The 17,402-nt window shown below is 32.3% G+C and overlaps 5 protein-coding genes across 6 annotated transcripts; 2 read left to right on the plus strand and 3 right to left on the minus strand.

The window, feature by feature from the left end:
• The first annotated feature begins 536 nt into the window (after window positions 1-536).
• LOC108810144 (protein SPEAR1-like) lies at window positions 537-2,815 on the plus strand. The gene is made up of 5 exons (XM_018582274.2): window positions 537-942; window positions 1,598-1,702; window positions 1,966-2,006; window positions 2,159-2,234; window positions 2,525-2,815. Exons 1-5 carry the CDS (start codon window positions 721-723, stop codon window positions 2,627-2,629), a joined length of 549 nt encoding a protein of 182 aa, XP_018437776.1. The 5' UTR covers window positions 537-720; the 3' UTR covers window positions 2,630-2,815.
• A 3,877-nt stretch (window positions 2,816-6,692) lies between these two features.
• LOC108807297 (uncharacterized) lies at window positions 6,693-8,076 on the plus strand. Its single transcript, XM_018579566.2, has 4 exons — window positions 6,693-6,869; window positions 6,952-7,452; window positions 7,526-7,645; window positions 7,750-8,076. The coding sequence occupies exons 1-4, from the start codon at window positions 6,774-6,776 to the stop codon at window positions 7,924-7,926; spliced, it is 894 nt and encodes a 297-aa protein (XP_018435068.2). The 5' UTR covers window positions 6,693-6,773; the 3' UTR covers window positions 7,927-8,076.
• Window positions 8,077-8,078: 2 nt separating this feature from the next.
• LOC108807298 (eukaryotic translation initiation factor 5B-like) lies at window positions 8,079-10,149 on the minus strand. 2 transcript variants are annotated; one of them, XM_056988543.1, is made up of 5 exons: window positions 10,070-10,149; window positions 9,369-9,885; window positions 8,579-8,701; window positions 8,383-8,511; window positions 8,079-8,276 (listed from the first exon to the last, which is right to left on the minus strand). In XM_056988543.1, the coding sequence occupies exons 1-5, from the start codon at window positions 10,132-10,134 to the stop codon at window positions 8,211-8,213; spliced, it is 900 nt and encodes a 299-aa protein (XP_056844523.1). In that variant the 5' UTR covers window positions 10,135-10,149; the 3' UTR covers window positions 8,079-8,210. The 2 variants fall into 2 exon arrangements, with proteins under 2 accessions (XP_056844523.1, XP_018435069.1); XM_018579567.2 differs by having other exon boundaries at window positions 9,369-9,850; window positions 10,070-10,142.
• A 402-nt stretch (window positions 10,150-10,551) lies between these two features.
• On the minus strand, window positions 10,552-12,491 carry LOC108807416 (uncharacterized). The gene is made up of 8 exons (XM_018579702.2): window positions 12,401-12,491; window positions 12,268-12,314; window positions 12,053-12,173; window positions 11,633-11,781; window positions 11,429-11,536; window positions 11,232-11,351; window positions 10,966-11,139; window positions 10,552-10,882 (listed from the first exon to the last, which is right to left on the minus strand). The coding sequence occupies exons 1-8, from the start codon at window positions 12,474-12,476 to the stop codon at window positions 10,781-10,783; spliced, it is 897 nt and encodes a 298-aa protein (XP_018435204.1). The 5' UTR covers window positions 12,477-12,491; the 3' UTR covers window positions 10,552-10,780.
• A 2,279-nt stretch (window positions 12,492-14,770) lies between these two features.
• LOC108810542 (putative RING-H2 finger protein ATL12) lies at window positions 14,771-16,053 on the minus strand. The gene has a single exon (XM_018582649.2). The coding sequence runs from the start codon at window positions 15,982-15,984 to the stop codon at window positions 14,773-14,775; it is 1,212 nt and encodes a 403-aa protein (XP_018438151.2). The 5' UTR covers window positions 15,985-16,053; the 3' UTR covers window positions 14,771-14,772.
• Window positions 16,054-17,402: the final 1,349 nt, after the last annotated feature.

The following is a 17,402-nucleotide window of genomic DNA, read 5'->3' on the forward strand; positions in this document are numbered from 1 at the left end:
AAAATTAACAGAAAAAAAAATGGTGTTAACAACTTAACATAGACTATATATACAGAAGAAAATCTTATTGTAAATCACCAATTGTAATATGAAATAATATTGTACTAAGTATGATTTAAGTATAACTAATTTGAATTTCTCAATTACAACAGAATAACTGTTTAAGCAACAAAATATTTTTAAAAATAACTAGATCCAAGAGAGCTGGATATTCGATCGAATCAACATGAAAGTTTGTTTGGAAGTCATCCAAAAGCAAGAAATAACTAAGAATATTTAAGCTAATTCTTTATGTTATTTTATTTCACAATCATTGTAATTAGTATAATCGTCGATTAATTAATTGGAAAATAAAATAAAAGAGGGTAGGAAAATTAAAATAGGGGCATAAAATATTTACATGTAACATAGTGTCTTTGTGTGCGTGGCGTATCTATTGAAATCTGGACACAATCTGATCCAGCGATGCATTAGTTATTATACGTATATATATGTTTTTAAATAAAGCAAAATAAAAATCAATGAAGAAAGGCTTATAAAAAAGACCAACAATTCACCATGAAAGAGATCTCTCTGATTCCTTAGCTCAAAGCCAACTAAATAAGAAAAAAATAATTTCTCTATCTCTCTCTCGCTCTTGAGAAGACTTTCTCTCTCTAGTTCTTGATTTTCCGGTGTACATAAAGAACGGAGATTAAAATTAAATCTGATAAAAGAAATATGGCAAGTAATTTCTTTGGTAGGCCAAACACGAGAGAATCTTCGCCGTCTTCATCGTCTCCAACATCGTCTTCTTCATCTCCAGCGAGCAGAAGAGGGAAGAAGAATGGTTCCGAGAAGCCAAAGCAGCCACAAAGAGGTCTCGGAGTAGCACAACTGGAGAAAATTAGATTACACGGCGAGATGAGTTGCGACAATTATAATCCGTCTTTCTATCCTCAGGTAACATTTTTCATGCACACATACAATAACTTTATAATCTCGGGAGAGTTGATCGAGGTATGTACGTGTAACATAGTGGTGGATACTGTGTCATGACCTGGATTTAAAACTTGTCGTGCGTGAGACGACCAAAAAGAAATCGTAAAAGTTCGTAGGTTCATCGGATTCTTATCGAATCGAATCCGACCAACTTTGATAAACTGTCCCGTGAACTTTGATAAACTTGTACCGTACAATAATTAACACAAAAGATTACATAACATATGTATCTTTCCTTTTCTTGCCTCAAAAATTTCGATAAGGTCAGAAATCATTTATCTATCAATTTTACTATATAAAGTACACGTAAATATAGTAGCGATTATGACTGTAAACATCTTTCTCTTTTGGATTTAACTAGAAAGAAACTCCCCTGCGCATCTACTATTGAAGATCGATAAGTAAAACTCTTGATTACAATAGATTTCATGTCATTGTAATAGGTTCTTGAATTCTCGAGGGCACTACTCTCATTTCTTAAAGTATACTTAAAGAAAATCACATGTTATAGATGAAATTGTAATGTTCTTTTATCACTTGTGCATCTAATTCGAATTCTTTCATGAGTATGATTTGTATACTAATTTGACCGTCATATGTGAGTGTAAATGTATAGGAGAAAGTGAGGATGCAAGGGGAATATTCACCCATACCATCATCATCACCATCCTTTACATATGCATCATCATCAACTTCTTATGGCTTCTATCCAGATATAATGGTATATATTTACCTTTAATGCTCATTTTGTGTGCGATTTGTGTGTGTACGTGTGTGTTTATAAAGAAAAATATTATTTGGATTCCTATTCTATAATTCTAATTTGATCTGGATAATTATTTACTTTCAATTTTAAATTAACATATTAAATCTTCTACAAGATTGGGTCAATCATGTTTCCATCTATAAGAAAACTCTTTTCAATAAATCATTAAACAACAAAATGAATCACATATTAATTGTTTTTTTCTCTGTTATTGGCAGATGGGTGTACATAGAGATCAATACGAAAGAGAAACCATGAGGTACATATAAAATCACTTTCAACTGTTCTTTTTAGGCTTGTGAAAATGCACGTGTATTTCTGTTTAGATATTTCGTTTGGTCCTAATGATTAACGATCTTTTTTTGTTTGGTAAAAATTAACGATCTTTTATTTTTATTTTGTTTAAAACAGTTGGAACCCAAGCTACGGCATCTTAGAGAGCCAACATTCTTTGGAACCAAACATCACCAGACATTTCTTACTCGAGGTTCTAATTCTATACACATGATAACATTTTCACTAATCACATGATTATTAGGCTGTTTATATAATATACCTTTTCGAAAGAGGTTCCAGTCGGTGTGTAGATCACATACTCATTATAACATTTTCATTAATCACATGACTTATTCTAGTTTAGTGGAACCGCTGTTCAATGTGTAGTTATGTCATGGACAAATGTTAGTTAATTAACATTGTTCGAAGTGTTATAATTGTAGTCGTTCGTTTGCATCTAAGAGAACTAATCCAATGTTTTTTTGTTTTGTCTTGAAATAGGATCCAAATTCTACAAGGCGAAGTAAATCGTTGGGATCAGGAAACCAAAACTCGGGATCGAGTGACAATCAAGAGCTAGATTTGGAGTTGAGATTGTCAATTTGACCATTTGTAATAGTTTGATCTTCATGAAACTGAAAAAGTCACGCAGTGTGATTATGCTGAAAAAAAATCGAAGCAACATCTGATTAGTTTCGATTTAGGGGTATGGCTTATTTTCTTCGTAGGGTTGTTGGACCGTCACTACAAAAAAACAATTGAATTGCATCACTTAACTTATATCACAAAAATAAGTGATATCATTTTAAATTACTTATTTGTAAATGATGTTAATATTAATTAGTTTTACATCGGTTCAGTAAACGGATGTAATCTTTATTAGTTTATATCATTTAGACAGAAATGATTTTATTCTATAAACTAACATCAGTTAAATAATTGATGCATTTAATATTTTGGTTAACATCACTTATGAAGATGATACAAAATTTACATCAATAAAAAACTGATGCTAATAAAAATTATATAACCTTATTTTTGTTTAACGTCAGTTTAATAAAAGTGATGGTATGTTATCTGTATTTACATCAGTTAAAACACTAAAACAGTTATGTGATATTTACTTAATTTAAATTAATAAGTTTTAGCCGAAATTTCAGAGAACCAATATCAGGAAAAGAAGTTACGATTCTTTTGATTTAGTTTTTGTTTCTTTGTATCTTTAACTTAGTGGATCTCATTTATAACCGTTTTGCTAAAAAGAAGTTTTTCTTTTATATATCTCAACAAGTCATCTTCTTCTTCTTCATCTTCTTTTTTTCAAATTCTCGTTCATCTCCCATTATATTTGTATGTGTTTTTCTTGTGTTCATATCCCTCTAGTTCTTATAAGTCAAAAACTAAATGATCCATTAAAAAAAAGTTCTTTCTCAATTTCACAGCCTCGTGTCTTCTATATATGCAAAAGCAAATGATGACACTACAGTTCTGAAACTATGTGATTCTCACATTCGAATCCATGCTGTCTACTACTCACCACTCCATTGTAATAATACATGTATTTCTTCTTTCTCTATTTACAATTTAAATAGTAACTTTTTTTTATTTAGCAGTGATTCTTACTAGATCTTCTGATATTCTCTTTTTTTTTCAGGACCAGTTATCAATTTAAGAACACCATTAACAGAAGAGCATACAGTGAAGAAGAAGAAAAAATATTTACCGAAGAATTCTCATGTGAAGATTTTAACTTCTTTTTTACCATTTTTCTTTTGCTGAATTTATCATCTCCATGTTTTTGGAGGCTTTCTATAACTTTTTTATCTATATTGTATCTTCACTGAAATGAAGAAAAAGAAAAATTTAATGAAAATTCTTTTAATTGATTTATTTATTGACATAAATGTATCGATTGATATCAGTTTAAAATTAATTAAGAACAAATAATATTAATATTTTAAATTTAATAACCGTAAACGATATAATTAGTAAAATCACTTTCAGAAATATTAAATTTACATCAGTTATTATTAAATGATATAAATATTCAAATCAGTTATTTTAAGTGATGTTAATATTAACATTAGTTTAAAGAATTGATTTAACTGTAAAATCAGTTTTTATAACTGATATATCTTGACATCACTTATGATAATTGATGAAAATATATTGTATTTTTACATCAGTTTTTTTTTAAAAATGATGTATATTATTTGCATCACCACTTTCAGAGTCATTTATTTAAGTGATGTAAAACTATTTTACATCATTTATAAGTAATGCAAAAATAGAAATTAAATGATGTTAAACCACTCTTTTTTTGTAGTGCGTTTCTGTAGAAAATGTTTAAAGAATGGAAATCGTTTGTAAAATTTAAGGAATATAATAGATATAAGAATAAATAATTTAAAAACGCTTAGGTAAATGTATAGTTCCATTAAATCATAAATTAATGATTATCATATAGGTAACTTTTATATAAACATGCACAAAAAAATGTTTCTTTTTCAAGATCAATTTTATCTTTAATTTTATCAAATTACGTATAAAAGTAACTTTCTATTTTCTGATATGCAATAATTAAATCATACATAAAATACATCAATAATCTAATAAAATAGTTAAAACTTATCTCTTTGAGCTTTAACCAAAATACAATATCATGAATGAAATATTCTTTTAAGTTTTCTACATTAAAAATATTTTTGAAAATATAAATCTAAAAAGAAAATTCCTTTTAAATGAATAATTCTATAAATTAATACATTCTTCAAAAATCACCACATTATTAATTGGGTTTATAATTTTTTTTACTGTACATGGTTTGTTTGTTTTTTGTTTCTTCAACACTTTATTTTTACCCTTTAACTTCTCCACATTACCTATGTTCTCTTCCATCCAATTACAGAAAAATCTCTATAAATTAGTAATGTTAGAACTTTGAAATTTTATTAATTTATAAAGATATTAATTTATAAAATTTCCTTATTTAGATTTCTTATTTTAAGATATATTTATTTTAAGATAAGAAAAATATTTTATTTTATTGTATATACATTAATAGTTATTTTTGAATTTTTCATTTATATTAATTTAATTATATTATTTGGTGCATATAATATATATTGCATAAAACTTAAATATGATTTTAGATATAATATTACTAAATCTCATCAAATATATTAAGTGTTAAGAAAATATAAAGATAATTTCATTGGGAATACATAACAAATAATATAATTACAGGTTCTTACTTATATAAAATATGTATACATATCAATTATAAATTTATAATTTTAATAGGACCAGACATTAACATAGAATTTTATAAAATATATTATTTTATTATTTTATAGATTTGTTTCAAATTTTGAACCGGCTCAAATTAGGACTGGCGAAATTTATTAATTTATAGAAATTATTAATTTATTAAGTATTAATTTATAGAAGTTCCACTGTATTTAATACACATTTAATTTAATATCATTTGATTAAAACCAATGCAAAACCAAAACAACCAAACCAGTTTTGTGTTAAATTCAACTTATAAAACGTAACACTGAAATAAGTACATATATAATCAATAAATAATCAAGGCACATGATATAAAAGACGAGCATGAAAACATATAACACTTATCTAAGTAAAAAAAAATAAAGAAGATATGAGAGTGCATATATTTAAAAGCAGCTTTGTTTAATGATTAGGGTTTTTGTTCAAGATACAACACAAGGTGTAACTTGGAAACCGAGTACAAAAAGCCAGACTCTTCTTTTTTACAAAAAACCAGACTTTCTACATCATAATCTCTTATACATTATCTAAGAATTGATTTTACCACATGTATTCTCAATAATTATTTTTACAAAAATAAATGACATAACTATTAAAATTAATGACATGGTTTATATCTTAATATAACATGGACAATACATTTAATGTTAATTTATATTTTTGGTAAACATTTAAAATATGGTAATAACTCATATATTATATTCAATGTTGATTTATAATTTTAGATTTTTTTTAGAATATGATATATAACTCATAAATCATCATAAAAATAAATATATTCAAATATGGCATTACAAATTTCAAATATCATTTAATTATATATTTTTAAATTATACAATTTTATTACTAAAATTTTAAAATGTATACAATTTGTTTTCAGAAAATTATAAAATTTAATCATAAAATCATTAGTTTCTTATATATCTACAAATATTATAATTTTTTTTATTTTTAATTTTTGATAAGTATGCAAGTATTTACAAATTTATTTAATTAAAATAAATAGATATAAAAATCTATCTAAGATTATAAATTTAAATATATACATGCATATTCTTAAATATAATTTAAAATAAACAAAATTATTTTTATCTTAGTTTTTATGTTTAATTAAATCAAATTTATATTAAAATATTGATAAGAAAACGGAAATTTATAATATTAATAAAATTTTATTTTTAAATATAATTTATATTTATCTGTTAAAATGGATTTATAATTTTTTTACTCCAGGAAAACACCATCTGTAATTTAAAAAAAAAAAAAATTTGGAGATTTATTTTCAGCATGGAATTAATACTATTTAGAATGGTTGGGCCGCAAAGAAAAGGAGGAGGATTCCGAATTGCGATGATGATTTAGGTCTTCCCCGCCCCCCCCTCCCTCCCCACCACGACGATCTTCGTGCTGGTGATTGTGTTCTCATCGCGTAGCTTAGCAAAAAAAAAAAAAAGCAATGTCTCGAAGTGAGTCTGAGCGTCGGATCCGACGAGCAACAGCTTCGTATCTGAGGGGAAAAGGAGAAATTTTCGAGGGAGAGATTAGTGCTCGGGTAAATAAATTTGGTTCAATCTTGAAAACCCAACTCAAAAGCTACTGTCTTAATTTTTCTGTCTTTTGTTTGGGTTTTGAAGGAGTACGGTTTGTACACTGCAATGAATAATGTGATGAGATGTCTGAAGAAGCCGCAGGAAGAGGAGGAGGAGGAAGGGGTTTATGCTATAGCCTCTACTTTTGGTTACTTGTACGAGTTGGCCCTACATTTGACATCACCGGAGGTGAATATTCCTGTTATTGGTCTTGGCGTTGGACCAGTCACCCCTGGGGATATCAGGAAGGCCACTCAACTGAGGAAGAAACATACCACCGTCTTGGCGTTTCGAGTCCAGGTGACTCCGAAGGCGTCTCTACTAGCCCAAACTTTAAGAGTCAAAATCATCTGTGGCGACACCATCCAACACCTGTGCCGACAGTTTCGGAGGTTTAGCGAGGAGGGGCTGGGAGAGGATAAGAAGGAGTCAGAGAGTGATGTATCAGAAGTCTCCCCATGTCTCCTCTCCATCTTACCCAAGTGCGTGCTCAACAAGGAAGACCCAATTGTCGTGGGAGTTTATGTTGTTGAGGGTTTTGTTAAGGTATGCTTCGCTTGCTGTTGTTTGATTTAACTCTCCTTCCTTCCTTTTTGATTTGGTTTGGTTTTGGTTTCAGGTAGGGACTCCCTTATGCATTCCAAACCGAGCTTTTGTCAATATAGGACGGGTTGCATGGATTCAGAAGGACCAGCGACCCGTCGAGTTTGCCAGGGAAGGCGAGAAAGTGATTATCAAGGTAAGGTTTTGTAAGTTTTATCATCCCTTTGATTGATTGATTAGTTTGGTGCTTACTGATTTACTTTGTTTGGTTCCCTTTTTGTTTTTTTTTTTGTCATGCAGATTGTTGCTGCTGACCCCAAAACACAACAAGGGATGTTGCTGGGAATAGATTTTGACGAAGCAGATGTGTTTGTCAGTCGCACCTCAAGGGTAGCTGTCTACCAGGTCGAGATCAACCCGTCAAATGGAGAGAAAAAAATAGAAGAAACAAACAAAATGCCCTCATCATTTGAGTGATCAAAACTGGCATTTATTTATTTCCTCTTGTTTTTAAAGCTTCAGTTCATATTTGCTCCACAATACTACACTTTGAGCTATACGATAAGCTCCACAGATCAGTCAAGTTATTAATCAACCAGTTATTTTCAGCATATAAAAGATGCGACAAGTAAAATAGAAGGATTTCATAAAATACATAACTATATAAAAAGATGAGATAACTAGGAGCGGCCAGCTTGTTCAGATTTTAAATGGAAAGTAGTTGTTGTTGACAAACGAAAACAACATTAGACATACACATATTACTTGAATTTGAGAACGCGTTTGATATCAGACATCGCTTTAAACTCGCTGCAGGATAGTTTTTCCTGCAAAAAGAAAAGAAAAAATTGAGTTAATTAACAAAGAAAACAATAGTTGAAAAAGGATGATATATCTTTTGAATAAGATAGATTTTGAGGGTTAAAAGTGGACCAAGTCACTATCTCGGAAGGCAATGATAGATGCCCTAGAAAGACGAGTGACAAGGATATTGTCATTAATGTCATAATGGCTTCTAAAGCTACGTGCTTGTCTCTGTTCTTCCGGGTTTGATGCAACAATCTGTGTAGCAAAAGGCCCAAATTTATTTATTTATTTTCAGTGATAAATAAAAAATAATACTATCTACCTTGATAACAACGGTCTCGCCTAGACTAGCAACATCGACGGGTTGTTGGTATTTCTCAATCCATGCAATACGTCCTAAATCCAGACAACCAGCAGTTCGCACATAGGCTATGGGAACTCCTACCTGAAAACCAAAAATAATTAACCGAGAAGAAGCTTGCAAATATGAATCTATTTACAATAATAATAATAATAGTTACTGTTGGAATTGAACCTTTGATTAAACTTACGAAGTGAAGATGGAATCAAGTGAAGAAGAAGAAGTGGAAGCAAGGAAGCTTGCCACATAAGGAAAAGAAGAAGAAGCTTGGAGCGCAAGCAACAGAAAAAGAAGAAGAAGCAAAGCCAACTAATTACAAGAAGTCTAACGAGAAGTTGAGATGTGACTTTAGTCACAAAGAATCAAGTTGAAAAGGAAAAGAATTAGTTGGCTAAGCTATCTAAGGAAGAGTGAATTATTGAATAAAAGCCTAGCTAAGAAGAGTTAGTGAGAGTTGTTGAAAGTTGTCTAAGTCTACAGTCCAAGTTGTGCAACTGTAGTAAGTCTACTATAAAATGTATGTGTGTGTTGTTGTAAGAAAAGTATCCAAGTCTAAAAAAGAAAAGAGTTGGAGAAAGAGAAAATGTAGACAATTAAAGATAATCTCTCTTCTCTCTACATGAACAAAGACAAACGTGAGAGAGAGTAAAGAGAGAGTCAGTGTCCTTGTGTTTATGATAAAACACAAGACAGAAACAGAGTGAACAAAGCAGAGAGACCAAGCCAAGAAGATCAGAATGTCAACAGTTACCTTAATGAAACCTTCAACAACTAAGACTCCGAGGATAATAGGGTCTTCCTTGCTGAACACAGCGTTGGTTAAGATGCTGAGGATGCCAGGGAAGATTGCTTCATCCTCCATTTTTAAGTCCTCTCCCAGCTCTTCGATATGCTCTTTGAACTGGTGGTGCAGCGTATCAAGAATACCGCCGCCACAGATGACTTTGACTTGCAACTGTTGAGCGAGTTGACTTGCCTCAGGGGTAACGTCTACATCAAAGGCCAAGACAGTGGAGAAGTGCCGTTTGCGATCACTCATTTGAAAGGCCTTCCAGATCTCCACAGGGGTGATCGTTCCTACGTCTAGAGCTCCAACAGGAATGTTCACCGTCGGGGATTCCAAGAACTCGACCAATTCATTCAAGGAATAAGTGGTAGAAGCTACAGCAAGAACACCCTCGCCACCTCTCTTGAAATTCATCACAGATTCCATATAGATTTCCTTTCCAAAGCCTTCCAACAGCAGCAACAACATAAACGGGGTAAATCTAAAATTGAACAAATCCTTTCATCAAAATTTAAGAAAATTGAACATCTATAGAATCCATAATTTACTCTCTTTGCTGTCCTAGCAGAGGTGTTACTTCTCCAGAATAGATACCAACGAATTAAAATCACTGGAATTCAATTCATTGAATGGCAAATTAAAGGAACAAAAAAAAAAAGGCATACTCGTAACAGAGATCCAGCGGCGGAAGGAATTTATCTGACGATGAACTTTCCCCTAAACTATACATACAGTTTTATTAAGGCCCTTGGGCCCATATTCCAAGTTTACGTACCAAGTTTACCTACGAGCTACCATCAAGTAAAATCTTAAAAATATGAACCGTACTAATCCTCTGTTTGAGACTTCTGGTTACAAGTGGATCGTCCTTTCTCACTATTTTTTTTTTATGTTCATAAATATGATTGTTTGTTTTTGAAAGAAAAAAAAATGCATGATGATGTGACAAACCCACGTAATGCATGTTAAAACAAAACAAAGCGTGGACTGGTAACAAGAACGACGGAGGAAATATCATATACCACTTTACGTGAGGGATCGAAGATACATAATCTCTTCTCATGGCCCGATCGAATATTGATCATATATTTGTCCGCGATCCCAAATAGCACAAGTACTAATCAAGATGTAAGGAAGAAATAGTGTATACCAAAAGAAAACAAAAAATTTGGCATTCGAAACTGCAAAACCAAACAAACAATGAACCGACCAAGCCATGGACGAGATAAACAGTACATATCACCGATATAAATTGCAGGTACAGAAACTACATGCTTTTTAAGCAAAAAAAAAAAAAAAAACTACATGCAGAATGTCTTGGAGCTGTCTTCCTTGTGATCTAGTTTGGGAATGCTATTTGAAGAAATTTTCTCTCTTTAACGGTTAATTGGAGTGTGCATACGCTCAATGATCTTATCCACAGCATCACGGGACATCACAAGCGTGTCGTGAAGCAAAATGCTGTAAACGTTAAGCCCCTGCAAAGCATTACATAAACAAGATTCAAGATTCGCTAACCAGCTTATCAAGTAAACCACAGACGGTATATCATGTAACTCACAATTGATGGAAGTATGTTGACGTAGTGGAGATTCTGGGTGGCTAGCTTCAGCTTCTCATCGATAGGCCCACCTTCCACAACGAGGACTTTCTTCGTGTCCTCCATTTGATTGTAATAGTTCACAATGTTCTTTGTTTTATGCGTTGGCAATGCCAAATCATCAAACACCAGGAGCTGCATAGTTTTTGCAAAAACATTCAGGTCATCAGCGGATACAAGCAAACCAGTAATTAACAAAGTACTTAAAAGGAAAATCAGGAGCTTACTTTTCCTTCTGCGGCTCGAGCTGAGAGTGCTATCTTCAGACCAAGCCTTCGGACCTGTTTATTCATCTTTATTGCATGGCTTCTTGGTTTAGGCCCATGCATCACACAACCACCTCGGAACTAGCGGTTTCAGTGAAGTTAATTAGAAAAGAAGAGTTCGGTGACAAGAAAGCTTAACATTTAAAAGTGATATTTACCTGGGGGCCACGCAGTGTACCATGTCTAGCTCGACCTGTACCCTTCTGGTTCCACGGCTTTCTACCAGTTCCGCTAACCTCGCTTATTGTTTTAGTCGAATGAGTTCCCTGAAACATCAACCAAATGCGTCAGACTTGGTGATTGTTTTTACTTTATATATGACTAATTAAGACACTGAGAGACAATCAACTAGCGTTACACACCTGCTGGCGTTTGGCAAGCTGCCATCTGACGACGTGGTGAATGATATCTTTCCTGATAGGAACATCAAAGACATCACCAGCTAAAACCATGAAACCCTTGTCTTCGTTCTGAAAATTTGTGACCGGAATGACCAAGTCTTGATATTGTCCTATTTGCTGTCCTATTTTCGCAAAGCAGCAAATACCAAACAGTGAAAACTTGTCAAGAATAATGAACAAACAAACGAGACGAACAGAAATAAGGAACACATCATTGTTCAGAGATCTGAGGCGAGAGCACCTAACACGCGCAGAACATTGAATTGATAATCCAAAATCTATGCATAATCCTCCAGAAAATCAGAGTAACCAGTTTGTAGCCAAAGTATGTATATAATATATATAAAACCTACTTGAATAATGCTAATAACTTAATAATACCTATGGTTCGATCTGGTGTAATGACTGTCTTCTTGGCAAGTAAATCATAAGGAAATTTGTCATCAGGAGTCAAGATAGAAGTGGAGTGCTTTCGGTCGGAAACCAAACTTATTCCACCACACTGCATTTGATTTTAGATAGCACAAAAAAAAAAAAAAACTAAAATCAACATCTCTAAAATAATGATATATTCAGAAAAAATGGAAACACAAAACCTTGAGATGACTAGGAAGAGAGCTTAAGCCATTTCCAGATGCATTCGCTATTTTGAAAGAGACAGAGAAGCAATTAGAGATCAAACGTTCACATATTTTTAACATAAAAGAAAGAAAGAAACTGAGATAATACTGCTGCCGGTGCTGCGCCCTAGAGCTGTGAAGGATCCAAAAGTGCGGACAATTCTTCTTGAGATTGAAGCAGCCATATCTTCTTTCTAGTTAACTAAAGAAACCTCTAACTGCCAAATCCAATTTCACAATCTAGTCGAAACATGATTAACGCAAAACACTGATGAGAGAAGAAGAAACCTAACCGGTCACACGCGCGAGCGACGATGATTGACGGTGAAGAAGAAAGGCGAGTGCCAAGGTTTTAGTAAGACTGGGGATTTTCGATACGGGGAAGGTTTACATGTGTGTTTTGGATCTGGTTGGATCTATTTATTGGGCCATGAGATGAAAAAATGTATGAGCCCATAAGGCCATAAATATATTGTTTTGTCTCGTCTTATATTATTTCATCTACGCTTGTTCAATTTATATTTGCTCTATGTTTTGTTATCATTTAAGTATTGCAATATTTCAAATTCTAGTGAACATCTGAAAAATATTAAATTTATTTTCAACTGAAAATAATATCAATCTTTTCCATTTTTGTCCTTGTTTCTCTTATAATTTGTCTCATCAGTACAAAGATTTTCATGTAAATGTAAATTTTTGTACATTTTTCAATTAACAATAACAGTAAGTAATATATCTCGATGATTGTTTTTTATTCGAACGACTATTTTATTATTTAAATTTGAAATATTCTGGAAAATCAGACTAAGATAAATAGAATAACTGGTGTAGTACATGTCCCTAAAAAATAATCTTATTATCTTATCTAATAAATCATACTTCTTTATTTATACCTAACCTATGTACATTTGATGATAGTTAAACACCTTGTTTCATGAGAAAGTAATTATATTTTGATCGTGTCGTGTAGATAGGCGTATAGTTTAGAAAATGGCTCAAGATCAATCACCATCACCTCCACTATTGTATTGCTCGACTTCTTTTTATTTCCCATAAGCTCTGATTTTACCTAGTTCTTTGTTTTGTGCTGGAGTCGCAGTCTAGATGATTGAACATGCATTGCAGAACCATATAACTTTCAAGTAATCTACGTGCCAACATTTGAAATACTCCATTTTTATTTTCGATCCAATACTTTATTCTAGCGTGGATAACAATACACAGAGGAGAACGATATAATTCTATTAAGAAAAATAATATATATATTGATTAGATCCCACGGCAAAGCATCTGCTAATTAAGAACTAAACTTATAGAAACTTAGTGGCTGACATGTTTTCTAACAATAGTAGTAGTAGTCTTCACACTTTTTTTAAATTGGAGTATTTAAAAAGACGTATACTACTTTCTTATAATATTTACTCGGAAATCCTAAAAAATAATTCCGACAGGTATGTTTAGGGCATCTCCAACCCTACTTCATTTTCTACTCCAAACATCATTTTGGAATAAAATCATCTCCAATCCCACTCCATAACTCCAAAATAGAGTAATACCTAGGATTATTCCATTTATGAAGTAATCTTACACATTACTTCATTTTGGAATTGAACCTTTTTTATTTATAAAATGGTCCTTTAAATCTTTAATATTCTTATTTCTTACTTAAATAATATTTTAAAATGATAAAATAACATGAAAAATAAGAACATAATTAAACAACATAAATAATATAAAATAAAATGCATAAAATGCATTTAATAATATGCATAAAATGCATAACATAATTAAACAACAAAAAATAAGTGATTTAAATGTCCGACTTCAAAATTTTCTTATTCGATTTAGGAATATCAAAGATAAAGAAGCTCATTTTTTCATTACGAAATGCATTAGTTGATCATTTGTGGGAAGAATATTCTAATGCTTATTATTATACCAACTCTATTTTTATGATTTCTTCTAGCTTTTAATAATAAATATTTAATTTAAATAAATGATATTTTAAGGCATTTTGCAAACATAAAATAGTTGGGGTTAATTGGTAAACTTTTATAAGCATTAGATGTTACTAACAATTATTAACTATTTTTAGAGTAAAAAATGGAATAATACATTAGAGTAAAATCTTACTCCATTCTGGAGTTACATCATTTTTGAGTAAAATTTTGAATAATACATTAGATATGCTCTTAGTTAGTAGTTATCTACGCAAAGATATGATCAGACAAATGTGTAATTGTGTATCACTGAGTTTTGCCTGATGTTTGCTGTAATATATATGTATATTACTCAAAAATCCAATAAGTTCAATTTAATAAATGTATATCACCAGACACCATTGGCCAAAACTTTGTTCATGATCAAAATCCACAATGTATGTACACAAAGACATAGACACCACAATCTTATTCAGCACACTGGACTATCTCTGTAAAAATAACTTCAAATTGTCAATCACCTTTAAGAAATAAAACTAAACTAAACGTTAAGATCTTGTCCTGTCGTTTTTAGTTCATTCCTTTTCTCTCTGTTAACAAACCACTGAGCCGTTTTTCTAGCAATCGGCAACCACAACCTTCGTCTTCTTTCCTCAATAGTAGCAATCACATCACTCCTCGACGTGGAAGCGGCGGCCATACCGCTGTCTCTTCCTCCTAAAGCGTTTTCTCTAGCCGCTGTTGTAACAACGCTGAGTCTAGGAACAGCCGTGATCTCAGAAACCACTCTTCTAGTAGAATCTTTGTTATTAACCATTCTCCTCATATCAATATCTTCCTTGTCACGCAAGTTACCTCTCTGCACTCGATCAATGGACGAGAATCTGTCGCTTGAAGTCGAACTCAACATATTCGATGTCAAAAATGTCATATCCGATGGAGTCACATTACTCCAACGGTTCTTAAACACAGCATCTGAAACAACAATCCTGTGATTGAACTTGTGCATATGTTTCTCGTTGCCTTGTTCCACAAGCGAGGACGAGTTCTCATTTTTACCAAACTTGAGAATCTTCCGGAAGCTGCTGAATCTCGAAGAGCCATCATTAACTTCTTCTTCACGTTCGATGAAAACCTCCATGCTCGATTCTTCTTCTCTAGTCTCAGATAACTGACTCATGATTCTCATACTATTGTTACTACCACCAAACACAGAGAGCTCGTCTTCGATGCAGACTCTGTTTCTACACAAAGGACACGTAGCGTGCTGCTCAAGCCACTCGTCAATACACTCTATATGAAAAGCGTGTTTGCATTTAGGCAGAAGCCTAAGAATCTCAATATCCTCGAATTTAGACAAACAAACAGAACACTCGAGCCCTTGTTTCGATCCTTTCAAAGCAGAGAATCTGAAAAAGGGAAGAGATTCGATTGCTGCTTTGTGGAGACCTGATAATCGATGAGAAGATTGGCTGAAGAGTCCTTGCCACAGACGATCTAGTCGTCCTATGTCTCCGTCTTCGTAGGTCTCTGATCTGAGATCGTTGTGGAAGCATTTGGCGTAGATGAGGAGAACGAAAGTGAGTGTGAAGACGATTGAGAACACTCCGGTGATGATGGCTAAGCTTGGCTGAAAGAGGCCGCTGGTTGAGTACATAAGATGAGGAGGAGGAGGAGGAGATTGAGCAGAGACATGATCTAAGAAGAAGAAGATGGAGAAGAAGAGCATGGAGATTGCTTCGGGTGGATTCATCGTTTGAGAAAGTCAAAAGTCGTTTTCTTGAAGTTTTGGTTTTATCAATCTATGAATTTAGAGAGATAGATAGAGATGACAAACATGTTTTGGAGAGAGAGAGATGACAATCATGTTTTGATTAATCTTTTATCAACGTGACATCACTACTGATCTCATTGAGGCATGAATTGACCGGTAAAAATAAAGGAATTGTTATTAACAAAAACAGAATTAGAGTAATTAAAAAAAACTGTTGTAATGAAAGGTGAATGAATATGCACTGAATATATGGATATTTAGGAAATAAATTTCTGGACATTTGACTTTTGAAGAAAGTAATCTTTTATACAAATTACCGTATATTTTTATTTCCTTAAACTGGAAATTTTAGCTGTCAAATCACCAAGAATATATGTTTGGATCTTAAATCTATGAGTCACAGAAAAAAATCTAATTTATTTGTTAACTTGAATACAGTTCAAGTCTTTTTCATTCACAAATATCTAAAATTCATTTTTCCACAAAGTTGCACACATTTGATAATTGGACTACATTATGCACTACTTAACAAAGGTACATAGCCCGGCAGCGGAAAGTGACTTTTGTAGAACCTCCTTTTTATTTTCGTGGAAGTCCCTTGATCTAGTGATTTGACTAAGGATTCAATTGTTTTTACACATTGTTTCTACACTTGGAGGTCTGAGGTTCAAACTCTAAAAAATACCAAATTATGCAGATTATGGAGAAACATGTTACAGGGGATCTTCAGCTTGGTGCAGGGCGTACCATCGAACATGGATCTCATAGGACGGCTCAGAGTGGTGCAGTCAGGCGGGTATTCTCACAGGGTAGTAGAATTGTCGGCTGTAAAATCGTCTTTGTAATATTCTCACCATTGTAATAGCATAATTAATCGATAATAATCGACTCAGACGTTCAAGAAAAAAAACAAAGGTACATAGTATTAGTTTGGACCTATAGGTTCGGATACCTTCAGACTAATAAAAAATGGAAATTTGTCAAAATAAAATGAAAATTCACCATCTTTATCATTTTAGTACAAAACAAATATTTTTTTGTTCCTATAGTATATTTTTTTCATAATTCCATAACTGATTTTTGATTAATCAAAAACAAATAAAAAACTACATTTCAAAACTCGGCGCTGATCTAGGGCTGAGAAGCTTTCTTAGAGAGATAAGTGAGAAAGTTTCTCTCTCTGTTCTTTGTATCAACAGACTTCGCAAATTTTTTTTTAGTTTGCTTCAAATATGTTGAATACAACACCAAGAAAGAAATCTTTGACGAAAATAAATTTTTTGAAATATGATATAGAAGTGAACAAAAAAAGAAAAAAAAAGAAACATGATATATATATCATCATGATCAGGAACATCTTTCTCCAAACACAAAATGATATTCATAGCTGAGATAAA

This window comes from Raphanus sativus, chromosome 6 (assembly GCF_000801105.2).
Source record: "Raphanus sativus cultivar WK10039 chromosome 6, ASM80110v3, whole genome shotgun sequence".
Classification (NCBI taxonomy): Eukaryota; Viridiplantae; Streptophyta; class Magnoliopsida; order Brassicales; family Brassicaceae; genus Raphanus; species Raphanus sativus.

Bases quoted from the DNA above. Each gene is read 5' to 3' on its own strand.
- LOC108810144 (XM_018582274.2), top strand. From the start codon at position 721: ATGGCAAGTAATTTCTTTGGTAGGCCAAACACGAGAGAATCTTCGCCG. The intron at 943-1,597 runs GTAACATTTTTC...GTAAATGTATAG, and splicing joins ATCCGTCTTTCTATCCTCAG to GAGAAAGTGAGGATGCAAGG. The intron at 1,703-1,965 runs GTATATATTTAC...TGTTATTGGCAG, and splicing joins GCTTCTATCCAGATATAATG to ATGGGTGTACATAGAGATCA.
- LOC108807297 (XM_018579566.2), top strand. From the start codon at position 6,774: ATGTCTCGAAGTGAGTCTGAGCGTCGGATCCGACGAGCAACAGCTTCG. The intron at 6,870-6,951 runs GTAAATAAATTT...TGGGTTTTGAAG, and splicing joins AGGGAGAGATTAGTGCTCGG to GAGTACGGTTTGTACACTGC. The intron at 7,646-7,749 runs GTAAGGTTTTGT...TTTGTCATGCAG, and splicing joins GCGAGAAAGTGATTATCAAG to ATTGTTGCTGCTGACCCCAA.
- LOC108807298 (XM_056988543.1), bottom strand. From the start codon at position 10,134: ATGTATAGTTTAGGGGAAAGTTCATCGTCAGATAAATTCCTTCCGCCG. The intron at 8,702-9,368 runs GTAACTGTTGAC...TTTGGTTTTCAG, and splicing joins TTGTTGAAGGTTTCATTAAG to GTAGGAGTTCCCATAGCCTA. The intron at 8,277-8,382 runs GTCCACTTTTAA...TTCTTTTTGCAG, and splicing joins CCTTCCGAGATAGTGACTTG to GAAAAACTATCCTGCAGCGA.
- LOC108807416 (XM_018579702.2), bottom strand. From the start codon at position 12,476: ATGGCTGCTTCAATCTCAAGAAGAATTGTCCGCACTTTTGGATCCTTC. The intron at 12,174-12,267 runs GTTTTGTGTTTC...AATCAAATGCAG, and splicing joins CTCTTCCTAGTCATCTCAAG to TGTGGTGGAATAAGTTTGGT. The intron at 11,782-12,052 runs GTATTATTAAGT...GACAGCAAATAG, and splicing joins TACACCAGATCGAACCATAG to GACAATATCAAGACTTGGTC.
- LOC108810542 (XM_018582649.2), bottom strand. From the start codon at position 15,984: ATGAATCCACCCGAAGCAATCTCCATGCTCTTCTTCTCCATCTTCTTC.